This window comes from Leguminivora glycinivorella, chromosome 13 (assembly GCF_023078275.1).
Source record: "Leguminivora glycinivorella isolate SPB_JAAS2020 chromosome 13, LegGlyc_1.1, whole genome shotgun sequence".
NCBI lineage: Eukaryota > Metazoa > Arthropoda > Insecta > Lepidoptera > Tortricidae > Leguminivora > Leguminivora glycinivorella.
The window spans coordinates 17,293,201-17,309,264 of record NC_062983.1 but is presented as its reverse complement, the minus strand read 5'-3'; the positions used below and the strand labels follow the sequence as shown (position 1 = coordinate 17,309,264).

General features: G+C 46.3%; 1 protein-coding gene across 1 annotated transcript; it reads right to left on the bottom strand.

Annotated features, from left to right (window-relative positions):
- Positions 1–9,318: 9,318 nt before the first annotated feature.
- LOC125232313 lies at positions 9,319–15,153 on the bottom strand. The gene is made up of 4 exons (XM_048137938.1): positions 14,533–15,153; positions 13,748–13,958; positions 12,313–13,652; positions 9,319–11,016 (listed from the first exon to the last, which is right to left on the bottom strand). Exons 1-4 carry the CDS (start codon positions 15,151–15,153, stop codon positions 9,319–9,321), a joined length of 3,870 nt encoding a protein of 1,289 aa, XP_047993895.1.
- Positions 15,154–16,064: the final 911 nt, after the last annotated feature.

Here is a 16,064-nt window from a genome sequence, read left to right as displayed (position 1 = left end):
AGTTGTCCGATCTCTGAAATTATTATAAAGAAAAAGAAAAAATCGAGACAATTCGACTTCAAAGTGCTGTTGACATGTAAAAGTGCCCCCGTGGCCTATTTGCTGAATAAATGATTTTGATTTTGATTTTGATTTTGATTTTGATTTCAATAGTTAATGACATATCGTAAGGACGCTCCTGACCCGACCTTAAAAATCTTTGTCTACTCCCGAACCTGTTATTCGTCATTTACAGCGTCGTGCATAGATCTTTAAAACCCTACATAAAAGTCTATTCCCCAGAGCCAGCATCCGCCGCATGCGCGCAGTATCGAAAAAACTGAAAAAGCATTGTTTGGCTCTGTAACCATGGCAACGCATTGTTATAACGTTACTGCGCGAGTGCCCGGGAAGGCTTTGGGCAGCTGAGCTGACAGTGCAAACCTTTGAGTCAAAATACAGGAAACAGTGTAAATTTCACGAAAGTTAATCAAGAAAACTCATCATCATCATCATTTCAGCCATTAATCGCCCACTGCTGAGCATAGGCCTCCCTTCGTGTACGCCACTTATCCCGGTCCTGGGCTAATCTCATCCAGAAGTGCCCCGCAATTTTTCGAATGTCGTCCACCCAACGAGCCAACGGATGCCAGGCGCTTCTTAGATCCGATAGCGGCCACCATTCGGTCAACATTTTGGTCCACCTGCCATCACTCTGCATGGCAACATGCCCCGCTCAATTCCATTTGAGTTTGGAAGTGACACAAGAAAACTATTAAAAACTAAGTGCGTGGCCGTAGAAAAACTATTATACGCAACGGTGTAATGTTTAACTGAGTCAAAAAATACTCATGGCGTCTTAATAACTATTTTCGGCTTCGCCTCAAATTGTTACCCACGCCACTCATCTTTTTTGACCTCCTTTAAACGCCTGTTGCATAAAATACTAAAAAAACGCGATGTAAGAAATGAGCGTTCATCGTACAAACAATATTTTTTACATTACGAGTGCCCCCATTTACTACCCTGCAAAGCCTATTTCAAGTCAAACTTTAAAAGTAGGTATAGCTTACCGCACACCTCTTAGCCATCCTGCGTTATTTACAAACCCGCCCCAACTTAATAACTAAAATTAAACCCCCAACCGTAACAGAATGAGCCTATGTTAAACGGCCAGATTTGATTTATACAAATTAAGCTGTCGGATCTCGAATGTTATCAAAGTGACGGTTTGAATTGGGATTTGCCATAGATTATAGAAACCTCTAGATGACGGGTATGTGACGTCATCATGGCACCACTTTTCCATTACTACAGTCTATAAATCTAATACGGGCGAATCTCTTATCAATAGATAGTACCTATAGGACATAAGAAATGTAATTAATAGATAACTTATACTTAAAAATAAATTAAAATTGTATCCATGCAAGATTATTCAATCCGCAATATAAATAATAAATAAATAAATTTTGGGGGGACATCTTACACAGATCAACCTAGCCCCAAACTAAGCAAAGCTTGTATTATGGGTGCTAGGCGACGACATACATACTTGCATACAAAGACATCGCATTAATCGCTCGTTGTCAGTAACTTTTAAAAGCTCAAATATCGTATGTAATGTTAACTAACTGTCATTGCAACTATGTTCCATTTGTTTACATAGCTACTGAGAAAATTTACAGAAATTAAATATGGGATGAAAAGTTGCGGACAAGTACCGATTGCCGCTTAATTAATGATGACACAAATGAATTATATGTGTGGTGTGTCTGTTGTTTAATTTATCGCCTATATAATTAACCGCTTAATACCATTGGTCTATATTTTTGTCCCACGTCTATGTTATCAAAGTGACTCTTTGATTCGGGATTTGCTGCGGAGTTCCTAAACTGTTACGCTTGGCCGACTTTATGATCTTGTTATTTGTACATCGCAAGCTTCGGTAGTCCAGCCCTTACTGTGGGTCACAACTATTTCAGTAGAGAATCGTATTTTGCTCAAAAATATTAATTAATTAATTCCTGTTTTTTTTTTCAAATGTGGTGTGGTCTTTTTTTCAAAAATCACGCTTCAGTGCTACTTTTGGCAGTCAAAATTGTGATATGAACTTAATAAAAAAGCCTTTTATTGTTAGACAACGTCCAAACAACATATAAAATAATACAATAAACACTTACATTAAAACCTACAATAAAACTTATAAATTGAATATTTGGCCCAGGTCTTGCTCGTTGGGTAAGTTGCCCAGAAGGCTGGCCGCATTGCCCGCTGGATAGCAATGCTGATCCGCCCTCTGGTCACCAGAAGTCCAGAAGCGTCTATAAGGCGCTTGGATAGCTCCTTGTAGAGGCAACGCGCACTTGGCCCCCATCGCCCCAGGTTTCGACCCCAAACGCCGCAAATATGTAACTACTACCGAGGGTGACATACTTGCGACGCTTGAGGTCTTCAGCCAAGGTAGCTACTCAAAAATTGTAAAAGTAAAATTGGTGTGCCTTGGTGGAAAGCTATACCGCGATTGGTTGACTTGAGACATTTTTCGTATGTACGAGTATTTAAGGAAAAAAAATGTGTTTAGCGAAAAAGAAACAAAAAAAGACCAAAATGTATTTATTTCAACAAAATATATTATTTTCGTTAACAAGATCAAACAAAGCCAACAATACAAAGGCTAAGTTACCTACTAGAAATCTGTGTCCTTTTTTTTACCTGTGAGATTATAAACAACAGAGGGTGGTACAGGTAAAGTTGATAAGGCGGAGGATCACGTGGGATGGCTAAATATTTAAGCAGGTCCGCTAAATATTAGTCTGAGGTTATGTCAAGGATAGCTTTCTTGACTATGACCTACAGACATCTGTATATAACCTTTCTTTAGCTGGGCCATTTTTTTTTTTCAAAGTTGTCCACACCACTTTTTTTAGATTTGGAAATTGTTATGTGGTATCCACTCAGAATCGCGAGGTCTTTCAATCCTAATAGGAGAAAAAAGTGTCCTAAGGATTTCTTCCCATTCCGTTACCATTTTTTCATACATTTTGTATGGCGGTAACGGAATGGACGGTTTGAAAAATGTATGAAAAATCTTGGGACATTTTTTTTTCTCCTATCAGGATCGAAAGACCTCGCGATTCTGAGTATGAATCGCGTAAAGAATGCCCATGTTACAAAAAAAGCTGGGTGGACAACTTTGAAAAAAAATGGCCCAGTTAGGAGATCAATTCTAATTCAATAATTTGTTTTCGGGAAATTCGTTTCGATGCGCACACTCATATATTACCTCTGCTTTTTACTTCATTATGTAAACGATTTACGCGGTGAAAAGATAAGCTTATTATCATCAATATCATCATTCATAAATTCTGTTTATTGAGTTCAACGCTACATATATCGTATAAGACGGCGCTTTTCTTCTAAGATAAGATCAATGTTAAATGTCAATTTCGAATTTCGCGCCTTGCGAATCCGTCTCGCGCTTGACGATCCTTACGTCAATGTCATGTCACTTGTCTTGTTTTAGCGGCTACTCTGTGACACATGTTTTACGAGTGTATTTTTATAAATTAGCTTATAATTAAACGTTATTTCTAGTAAACTCTCGTTTAATTCATCAGGTTTAGGGCCCAGTAAAGCCCAGAAAAGAAGACAGTGCAATAACTCTCAGAAAAAGTGATAATTTGTGGACATAAAAATCGGCCTAGAACAATCAGTGACTTGCAGTTTTTATTTCGTCAAATAAGTGTTATTTCGTTTGTGTTAACCAATAAAACACTTGAAAATGGCATCGAATAACCAAATGGCATTAATTGAAAAATTAACCGGCCGTGCTAACTACGCTACATGGCGATTTGCAGTAAAAACTTATCTTCAACACGAAGAGTTGTGGGATTGTGTTGAACCGGCTGAAGGTGCAAAAGTAGATACAAAACTAGACACAAAAGCAAAATCAAAGATAATTCTTCTTGTTGATCCTACAAATTATGTGCACATTCAGGAGGCCAGCACCGCCAAAGAAGTATGGGAGAAACTGTCAAGTACGTTCGACGACTCTGGGCTGACACGCCGAGTCGGCTTGCTGCGTGATCTTTGTAATACCTCGTTAAATGGATGTCAAAATGTAGAAGAATATGTGAGCAAAATTATGAACACTGCACATAAGCTCCGGAACATAGGCTTCAAGGTAGATTATGAATGGCTCGGAACACTGCTACTCTCCGGTCTACCAGAATCGTATCAGCCTATGATCATAGCTATTGAAAGCTCTGGCATGAAAATTACCTCTGACTCTGTGAAATCAAAATTATTGCAAGATGTCAGATGTACTGAGATGGATTCAACAGTATTTCTTGCTAATAAGAAGACACATAGAAGTAACAAGAAGCAGACTAAAGGGCCTAGGTGCTATTCTTGCAATAATTATGGCCATAAAAGCCCAGAGTGCAAAGAAAAGCCAAAGAATGCACAGCATCATAGTCACAGGTCAAGCAGTGCGTCATACGCTGCAGTGTTCATAGCTACAACAAGTCAAGATGATGTGTGGTATATAGACTCAGGAGCAGCTTATCATCTTACTAAGGATAAAAATTTGCTACAGAATGAGACAACCCCTGTGATAAAGAATATTAAAGTTGCCAACAAAGAAGTGGTATCTGTGCATAGCTCAGGACAAGTAACTTTAGATACTTGTGATGATAAAGCCAAGGAGCACAAAGTGCTATTTACAAATGTACTGTATATTCCTGAGCTGGCTAACAATCTTCTTTCCGTCAGTCAGATTGCAAAAACTGGAGGCAGAGTGAATTTTCACGACACAGGCTGTACTATAACAAACAAGAAAGGTCAGATAGTAGCTACAGGAACTCACATCAACAACATGTACCGGCTAGATATGCCTGAAAAAGGCTATGCATGCATGTCTGAGGTTGAAAAAGAAGAGGATACTTACCGGTGGCACCAGAGAATGGGACATCTTAACTTTCAGAGTCTAAATAAAATGACTGAAAATGCTGAAGATGTAAATTTCTCAGAGAAAATAGAAAATCTGACATGCATAACATGCAAGGAAGGTAAACAGACCCGATTACCTTTTAAAAGTGAAGGCCCCAAAGCTGAAAGTTTACTAGAAGTGGTTCACTCTGACTTATGTGGGCCCATGGAAACTCCGTCGCTTGGTGGAGCCAAATACTTCATTACATTTGTTGATGATTTCTCAAAGAAAGTGTATGTGTACTTTCTCCACAACAAATCAGATGCTTTAGAAAAATTTAAAGAATTTAGAAATGAAGTAGAGAACCAGCTCAATGTCAGGATCAAGGTGATTCGTACGGATGGTGGAACCGAATATGTCAACAAGAAATTCTCCGACTACTTGAAAGGTGCAGGTATCATACACCAAACAACCACACCACTAGATCAAGCAAACGTATCTACTTAGCGTGTCAAATGAACTCAGTGAAATCCACTGAGTTGCCCGTCTTTACTCGCAGCTTGCAGCTTTCTGGCGTCAATTTTTGTAAGTTGAAGTCAACCAAAACATAAAAAATGCCTCGTTACGTGATATTCAATTGCAACAACACAAAAAGTATGAACAATCAAGAGCCTGAGACATATTTAAAATTACACGCAAGAATCAACTTCAGTACAAAATTTGACACGCTCGGCCCCTATACAAATACATGAATTTGTTTCTTCTGTCTAAATTAAGTTCTGTGAACCACACCGTATAGCCCAGAGAGCAATGGGGTCTCAGAGCGAATGAACAGAAGCTTAGTCGAACGAGCAAGATGTATGCTTCAGAACGCCAACTTACCAAAGAAATATTGGGCTGACGCAGTTCACACCGCTGCCTATGTGATCAACCGCTCTCCGACTAAGTCGTTATCATTCAAAACTCCTGAAGAAATGTGGTCTGGACGAAAGCCAAATGTGAAACACATGCGCATATTTGGCTGTGAAGCTATGGTCCACCTGCCCAAGGAGAAACGCAAGAAGTGGGATCCCAAAGCACACAAAATGATTTTCATAGGATATTGTGATCATTCTAAAGGTTACCGATTTATAGTACCGGGGACTACTACAGTGATAAAGAGCAGAGATGCTATATTTCTAGAGTCTACTGTCAAGAGAGATTATGTTCCTGTTGAAATATCTTCAAAAGATTCGGCAGAAAACAATAATACTCATGAGATGTCAAAGGAAAGTGTCAGTGATACAGATAATTCAAGTTTTGACACCTCATATGATACAGTATGTGAAAACAGATCCACCTCAGATAGTGACTATGTACCTGATACTTCTCTGGATACACCGATAGTCAATAAGATGGAGCTGAGACCTAGACAGAATAAGGGTACTAAGAGATCAGAAGAAAGTACTTATCTGTGCTTAAATGCCATACCTCCGGAAAATGTTCCTGCTTCATATAAAGAAGCGATCAAGTCACCAGCTGCAGAAAAGTGGAGAAAATCCATAAAAGAAGAATTGGATGCTCATGAGATAAACAATACCTGGACATTGGTAGAAAAACCCCCAAATGCTAAAGTCATAGGATGCAAATGGGTGTTCCGTATCAAAGAAGAACCAACAGGTCAGCGTTACAAATCACGCCTGTGTGCTAAGGGATATGCACAGACAGCAGGTATTGATTATCAAGAAACCTTCGCACCAACTGTAAGGTATGATTCTATTCGATTACTACTCTCTGTGGCTGTTCAACAAAACCTCAAAATGGTCCAACTAGACGTCAAGACAGCTTTCCTTTATGGTGAGCTTGAGGAAACCATATACATGACTCCCCCAGAAGGACTTCCTCATGAAGAAAATATGGTATGTAAACTTAACAAATCATTATATGGTTTAAAGCAAGCGCCCCGATGTTGGAACAGCAAATTTGATTCAGTGTTGAAAAATCTTGGCTTTGTCAATAGTAAAGCTGACCAATGTGTCTATATTGGTCAAGTTCATAATAAGAAATGTTATCTATGTCTATATGTTGATGATGGATTATTATTCTCGACAGATGAAACAGTTTTAAAAACAGTAACTACCGAATTGAATAAAGTTTTTAAAATTAAGATTCTGGATAAGCCTAGCAATTTTGTTGGGATGCAAATTGAAAGGTCCAATGACTATATATTTATTCATCAAACAAGATACATAGAGCAAATGTTGAATAAATTTAACATGCATGATGCTAATACCAACAGTGTTCCGGTCGACCCTCACATGAAGTTGCAAAAAGGAGAAGAAGAGCCTGAGAGGAGTCTGTCATATAGAGAAGCAGTGGGATCCCTCATGCACCTGGCAATTGTGAGTCGTCCAGATATAATGTTTGCCGTCAACCTGGTGAGTCGATTTCTTAATTGCTATAATCAAACACATCAACCGAGATATTTGCGTCTGGTGGGTTTAATGCGGATTAAACGCACCTACCCCACCAAACACAAAATATAATCTTAGTGCCGTAGCCGAATGGCATTTCTACGCGCGAAATGAAAACGAAACGCCGCGAAAGGTAGTCTGGCTCTGTCGCGCCAATACGCACGAGCGATAGAGATAGATATCTACGAGCGTTTCGATTCGTGAGCGTTTGTACCATTCGGCTACATACCCTGTTCACCGTATCAATGTAAGATAGAAACCGTAAGAGTAATAAACCTAACATACGTACTTTTTGGTGTGCCATTATCTTTGGAGGGGAAGGCTTTAAACTTTGACCCAAAAAAAAATTCGGAATGAATTGTTATTACATTACAGTATTTATGTACAAGTTTGTCATATTCTTAGGGCCACTTTCACCACTCTTGGTTAACTCAAGGTTAGTGGGCTGTCAACTGTCAAATTCCATATAAAATGTTGGGTGAACTTCGGGTTAACCCTCCGTTTTCGGTGGTGCAAGTGAACCTTACAAGATTAATTATACCTACTCATACTCATTGTTGCAGACCGCGTCCGCAAAGCTTCCTATCGACGGCTCGAAGTGGAGAGAATGTGCTGGAGCTCGTGCGACTCACTCTTTCGTCCCGGGCCTGTACCTTGAGCTCCGATGTCGTCCTCAGCAATCAACCGTACCGATTATGATTTTGGATTACACTAACTAAAAAACGAATCAAATCAAATGGTTTATATTTACAAAAATCAACGACTCTAATTTTAACGCGGTTATAAAAATACTCCTAAGCTAATATCCTAACTTGATCCTAACGAAACGCTCGGTACGGACGATACGTCGCGATGCTGTCGTTTTCTGCTGCTGCCGCTACCCGTCGTGGAGGGTGGCTGGCTGCTGGCTGTAGGCTGCTAGCTGCTGGCTGTAGGCTGCTGGCTGTAGGCTGCTTGTAGTAGGCTGCTGGCTGCTGGTTTTCCTTGGAGGTTGCTGGTTCTTCTTGTTCCGGTCGAATTCGAATGTCCCATACCGAGCGATCGTTCCTTTTATACCCCTTTTCAGAATGCGCCTACGCTTCACGGAAAGAAACATTTCAATTTATTCGCCCAATCACGACTCGGCTGAGCGCGAGGCTCCGTGCGATAGAGAGGTAAATAATTGCGCCCGATAGGCGACGGATGGCGCGTCGTGATTGGTCGAACGCGTTACGGCGCTCGATTACGTGAATTTAACGCTATCATTTTTCGTTCAAATCCTAATTACTTATAAACTAATTAGGCTATCGCTTCGAAATTACGTAACAATGCACCTGACACTAGGGTCATTCACCTCGAGTGGAATGCACCTGCGTTTGTTTACGTTTTACACAATAGAAGAGGTGATTAGCCGTCCGGGCCATACAATAGACTGGTTTCTCAGCTTGCCTTGAGCTCCATTGTTATCGATAACGGCATATTACTATGGAAATGTAGGTTATCGTGTTACGTAAGTTCCCAGCTACGTTTTAAAACTATTTACATCTTCATATGTCTTATAGTTATCGAGTTATTGGCTTGGATTCGAGTAATCCTAAGGCAATTTTCGGGTGAAAGGAAAATGATTTCGGAACTTTAAGGAAATATTTTTAGCCAATCAGAGGAGAGTTCGGTTTTCTCGCTCTAAGCCTCTCACGTTAGTGCTTATTGGCTATTAATCGTAGTCCAATGGACAGTCTGAGTTTAGATTGAACTTTGGACTCGGTTTCCGCGACTTGGGAAGGAAGGAATATGGGAATTGCCTGCTATCGAATACATCACATATGAGTCTTATTATCATACTTAATAATCGGAATTGACAAAATTAACTTAACTAACGCAGTTCTACCCGTTTCCTACCTACGAAATAATCTTTATTACGAATACAGTCTTAATCGAATTCTTATGCTATTTTACATATATTTCGACGCGTCGCTAACATTTTGTCCCCGCAGTCGAAGACTCCTGGTGCATGGGTTGCGACGCGATGACCGCCAGCCTGCAGCTGGGCCTGCGTAGCGTCCCGTGTCTCGTTCTGATGTCAGCGGAGCGGACCCGTCCATCGGGTCCCGGGTAGGTAGTCTCGACGACGCCTCGGGGCCACACGCTGCGTGGACCATTGGGTTCAGCGACGATGACCACATCGCCTGGTTGAAGTTGCCGCCCTCCGTCGTGGGACGACTTCCTCGGTGCCAGTAGAGGAAAGTACTCTTTGGTCCAGCGCCGCCAAAAGTGGTCGGCAAGCGCTTGGGCCATCTTCCATTGCTTCTTTTCGTTCTCGTCGTAAACGCCAATCATCGGTAGGTTAGCGTTATGAAGAAGTAGAAAGTGTGCTGGAGTCAAACTTTCTTCGGAGTCTGGATCGACGTTGACATGCGTAAGTGGTCGTCGGTTGACGATATTCTCTATCTCGGCGAGTAGAGTTTCGAAAACTTCGGATTTCGGTGCTCGTTCGTTGAAAGTGTAGGACATCGCTATCTTAACTGTCCTTATCATTCGCTCCCACGCGCCCCCGGCCGAAGGATTGCCAGGTGGGATGAATTTCCACTCCATTCGGTTCTGAGTGGCGTAAGTTTGCAGTACAGGCAGCCATTGCCGGTACGCCTCACGTAGTTCCGTCGCCGCCGCCCTGAAGCACGTCGCGTTATCGCTGTACATCGTCCTGGGCCATCCTCTTCTCGCGGCGAATCTTCGTAGTGATAGTAGCGCGCTGTCGGTTGAAAGACTGTGCACGCTTTCAAGGTGAATAGCGCGCGTCACTAGGCACGTGTATAGACACACCCAGCGTTTTTCTCTGCGCCGTCCGATCGTGACGAACATCGGTCCCATGTAGTCTTGTGCGGTGTGAGTGAAGGGACGTTGATACGCCTGTAGTCGCTCGGGCGGGAGATCGCCTAAGGGCTGCGCTCTCGGTGTTGCTCGTCGTAGTGTGCATAGCGCGCAGTTTCGAGCTACAGACTTCACGGTCGGCCGCAGATGTAGTATCCAATATTCTTGTCGCAGTTCGTTGATTACTGCTTCGTTGTGAATGTGCGCTGATCGTCGGTGAGCTCGCAGGATGAGTAGACGGGTGAACGGCTCGCGGCCATCCAGTATTATCGGTTGTAGCGCGGTGTACAATACTGGAGCGCTGCCCAGCCTCGTCTTCATGCGTAACACGCCGTCATCGCCTAGCTCGGGTGCCAGGTCGTATAATCGCGATTTGCGATCGATGAGCCTATTCTGGCTTAAGGCTCGAAGCTCTTCGGGAAAGCTTCGTCGTTGACTGTATTGCAACCACATGTGTTCTGCCTTTCTCAAATGTCTGACTTGTAGCTGCAAGGCTTTATTCTTCGTTCTCATTTTCTCGATGAATAGCAAGACGTTCGCTGTCGCGTTCAACAGTCTGTCGTAACTGCTAAACCGTCTCACGTCTGGCAGTACGCTCGAAGGGTCTGGCTTCGCTGAGATGATCGCCAGTGATGTCTCGGTTGACGGTCTCGCCTTCCTCTCAGGCAGGTCGTCTGTTCGATTCGATGTGTGACTAGGCCATGATGTCTCGGGTCCATAGAGAAAGCGCGGTCCTTCGTACCACTCGTCCTCGATGCGCACGCTCTGCGCTGGTTGACATCTCGTCGCTCGATCTGCGGGGTTCTGAGCGGTTGGTACATACCTCCACGCGTCTCTATCTGTTTTCTCGGCGATCTCCGCAAGTCGGTGTGACACGTACGGACGATAGTTTCGCGCGTCATCGCGAACCCATCCGAGAACAACCATGGAATCTGTCCAATACGTCACCTTTGTCACAGGATAACGCTGCTCGCGTAAAATTGTCTCCGCCAGCCGCACGCCGACGACTGCTGCGGTTAATTCGAGCCTGGGAACTGTCATTACCTTTAGCGGGCAAACTCGGCTTTTCGCTATAGCTAAGCTCACTTGCGTTTCCTCCTCGTCGTTCGATACTCGCCAATAGGCCGCCGCGCTGTAGGCCTCGGTCGATGCATCACTGAAAATATGCAGTTCTCTTCTAACTGCACCGGTGGGCGTGGCGTATCGTCGGGGTATTCGCAGCGCGGACACGTCGCTCAGTGCCCTCAGCCACCGGAAAAAGTCCTCCGCTTCCTCCGCCGGCAGCCGCTCGTCCCAGTCCGTGCCCTTTGTCCACACACGTTGGAATATGATCTTAGCGCTTATCATATACTGCGCTATGAGGCCTAATGGGTCGTAAACTGACATTACGGCACTCAAAAGTTCCCTTTTAGTGGGCGATCGCTCGTACCTTTTCACGTCGTCTGGCACTCGTAGCATTTTCGTGTTGTACCCCAGCGTATCCGTCTCTGGGTCCCACGTCATTCCGAGGACGGTCTGTTGCTTTTCTCCGAGATGAGAAGGTCCCGTCGCTCGCTCCTCCGGATCGATGTTTCGCATTAACAACTCGCTGTTGCTAGCGTAGCTGCGCAGCCGAAAGCTAGCCTCCGCGTGTGCTAGTCTCACCTGTGTCGCTGTTGATATGAGTTCCCGTTCTGTCTCATATGATGCCACATAATCGTCCATGTAGTGATTATTATGGATATCGTAGACCGCGTCCGGATAGCGATCCTTGTTGTCCGTCGCATTCCTATTCCGCACCGAGTGTGCGAGAAAAGGAGAAGAGATGTTACCGAAACATACCCGGTTTAGCTGGTACGTCCACGGTGTCACGTCACGCCGCGATCCCCTCCAGATGAAGAGCTGACTATGCCGATCCTCTCTTCGCAGCTGTATTTGAAGGAACATTTCCTGTATGTCCGCGGTGACGGCGAATTCCCACTCACGGAATCGAAGTAGTATCCCCAGCAGGCTCTGTAGTAAATCCGGTCCCGCGAGGATGAAATCGTTCAATGCACATCCCTGACTTTTCGCGGCGCAATCGAATACAGCGCGATACTTTCCTTTATTTAAATTGTAGACGCTGAAATGGGGCAGAAACCACATCCGATCTGACTGCGGTGGTTCCATGATGCGCTCTGCGTACCCCTTTTCCAGAAGCTTGTGTATCTGTGCTTGATACTCGTTGGCGAAGTCAGGATCTCTCGACATGCGGGCTTCTAGATTGCGTAATCTCGCCTTCGCCATGTTGAAACTCGGTGGCAGCTTTATGTCGTCGGCAGCCCATAGTTGGCCGACTTCGTATCTCTGTCCTACCTTTTTTACTGTTCGTTCGAATGTATCGATCGCTCGCTGGTCGTCGGGTCGAATGTTGTCCTTTGCCGTTATGCCAAGCGCCTCGACTGCCCAGTGTTTCTTGACCTGCTCCACGAGATCACTGTCGTCACTGTGGCAGTGCATCACGACCTGCTCGTTATTTGGTACATACCTCGGCATTCGCCCGAAGAAAACCCATCCTAACGAGGTTTTAACTGCGCACGGCTCGTCCTCGCCGCCCTGCCTCACCTCCGTCGGGTTTATAAGATGACTGAAGTCTCCGCCTATTAACATCTGCGGCACGCCCATGCCCGTGTAGCACTCGTCGCCCAAGTCCGCCAGATGTTCGTATTCCAATAGACGCTTCTTATTTAATGACTGCGAGCGTATCCCTAGTCCGTCTACCGTTTTTAGGGATATATCGTATGTCAAGCCGCCACGAGCCGGGCTTACTTTAGCCTTGACCGTCTGTGTCACTGAGCTAAGTTTCAACCGCTGAATACCTCTTATGCATAGCGGCTCGTCTTGACCGACCGCGCCGATCTCGTCCGCGACGTCCTGGTCGATCATTGACAAGGTGGATCCATCGTCAAGGAAAGCGAAGATATGCGCCGTTCCCTTTGGACCTGATACGGTTACGGGTAGTACCTTTAGCAGCACGCTGTAGTCCGGTGTTGACGACACGTACACGCGGGCGTCGTTCTCGTCGTCCGCAGCTCGCGGCTCCGTCGTGTCCGCTGGCTCGGCCGATGACGTCACTGCTGACGATGTAGGTGCTGACCTGATTTCTTGTGTTAGCACCATAGCCGTATCCTCACGCACTTCCTGCGGCGAGTCCGCATGAAGCAGTCGATGGTGTACGTGAGGACAGCCTGCAACGCCGCACGCTTTGGCCTTGCATTGTGTTTTCATATGCTTCGCGTCGATACAGCGATAGCATATACGATTTAATTTCGCCCACTCCCATCTAGCGCCCACGGATTGGGCGGCTAACTTGCGGCAGTCCGGCGTCAGGTGACCGCCACCGCAGAACAGGCACGTCGTCGAACGGGATGTTGTGGCTTGACGTGTCGCGTACGTCACTTTCTGCACCTCGTGTTGACGTCCTGTGGGAGCTCTCGGCGGGTTGTGCGTTGCGGATATTTTCACGCGAGCGCCGGCTGCGCGCGCGTGCGGCACTGATAACGGCGCCTGCGCTCGCCTCGGGGCGGCGCGGGCGTGACAGAAGGACATCTCCTGTTCGCTCTCCTCCATGAGGAAATCCGCCAACTGCAGAATCTCCGGGTCCTTGCTGTCTCGATGTTTCTTCGCGTAGTCGCACCATCTGCTTCGAAGATGCGGCGACAACCTGTCCGTAACCTCTCTGATGAGCATGGGGTTATCGGCATAATGCCTTCGATCGATATCCATAACTGTAGATACCACATTCATTATTTTTATCGCGAAAGTGTTGAGGTCGTTCGCGGTAGGCCCCAACTGCGGCAACTTTCGCAGGTCGTCAATCGCCTTGTCTAACAATACCTCGCTGCGTCCAAACTGCTTTTTCAGTATTCTCACGATCATATCGGGTCTGGTGGCTGTCGATAACACGTGAGACACACACGTCTTTGCGTCCCCGCGTAAAGCCATCCTGAGCCGCGCCACGTTCTCGTAGTCAGTAAACTTATACCGCTTCGATGTCTCTGCGTAGGTATTGTAGAAACTTCTCCACTCGCTGACGTCTCCGTAGAAATGCGGCAGCTCGAATATATCCTTCGGGGCTGGACGGGCCGCCATCTGCATCCTCTCGAACAGGTGCAGCATGGACTCTGCTACAGTACCTTCGGTGGCGCGCGTGTGCGCCGTGTGCGGAGTACGCGCGTCCAGCTGTGGCGACGTCGATCGCTCGCGACGCGCCGGCGGCGTCGTCGATCGCCTGCGTCGCTCCGGTGGCGATATCGATCGCCTACGCGACTCCGACGGTGGCGATATCGATCGCCGATATACCTGGCGGTCCGGTGAGAGGCCTCGAATATGCCGCTCCGCCTGCGCAGGTCGTCTCGGAGTCTCGTACTTGGGTAGAGGTTCGTCGGTTAACCTCTTACAAATGGGTTTTGACGTCGCGTCTCGCGAGTTCTCTAGCCATTCGTCTAATCGATCTTGATTCGAATTCCGCACGCTACCAGCAGATTCGTGCTCGTCTGCGCTATCCGCATTAGCGCGGATCTGCAGTTTTCTGGCGTCTAGCCGTTTACGTACCATGTCCGCTTCTAGCTGCAACTCCCTCCGGGATATCTCCGCTAACCGTTCGCTGGCCTCGAGCTCCGCCTGAGACAGCTGCGCTTCTATCACAGTGCGACTGCTCGCATGTGATCTGACGGACTGAGCTTTAATAATTGGTTTATTTACCTCCTTGGTAGTTTCCTGCAGCGACTTTCGTTTCTCGGTAGTTCTGTCTATGACGGCAGCCTTGGGATGTCTAGCTGGGATCGGCGTGGGTCTGGAACGACGCCGTAACCGCTTGGCTAAATCCCTTCGCCATAGCAATGTCGTGTCGTAGGACGGTGACCTCGGTGTCTCTACGGTTAATCCATACCTGAGCGTGCTGTTAGCTGTCGCCGCGCCCATCGGTTGCGCGCCGGCGACGCTAAGCCCTTCCGTTACGCCAGCGGGTCCGGAGGGAGGTGAGGAGGGCGCGCCGCGTCGGCGCCCATCGCCCTCTCAGCGCTTGCGCGTGCGGCCTCTCGTTCGCGGGCCGCCGACGCGCCTTCGTCGAGTAGTTGCTGCCTCTCCTCTTCGCTCGTCACTGACGCAGCTCGGTTGGACCTGGACCTCGTCCTTACCATCCTGTCGTCGCTCATGACCGGTACGTCGCTGTAGACCCGTAGTCCGCACGAAGATCCGGCTCGAAGGACCAGAAACTGTTGCAGACCGCGTCCGCAAAGCTTCCTATCGACGGCTCGAAGTGGAGAGAATGTGCTGGAGCTCGTGCGACTCACTCTTTCGTCCCGGGCCTGTACCTTGAGCTCCGATGTCGTCCTCAGCAATCAACCGTACCGATTATGATTTTGGATTACACTAACTAAAAAACGAATCAAATCAAATGGTTTATATTTACAAAAATCAACGACTCTAATTTTAACGCGGTTATAAAAATACTCCTAAGCTAATATCCTAACTTGATCCTAACGAAACGCTCGGTACGGACGATACGTCGCGATGCTGTCGTTTTCTGCTGCTGCCGCTACCCGTCGTGGAGGGTGGCTGGCTGCTGGCTGTAGGCTGCTAGCTGCTGGCTGTAGGCTGCTGGCTGTAGGCTGCTTGTAGTAGGCTGCTGGCTGCTGGTTTTCCTTGGAGGTTGCTGGTTCTTCTTGTTCCGGTCGAATTCGAATGTCCCATACCGAGCGATCGTTCCTTTTATACCCCTTTTCAGAATGCGCCTACGCTTCACGGAAAGAAACATTTCAATTTATTCGCCCAATCACGACTCGGCTGAGCGCGAGGCTCCGTGCGATAGAGAGGTAAATAATTGCGCCCGA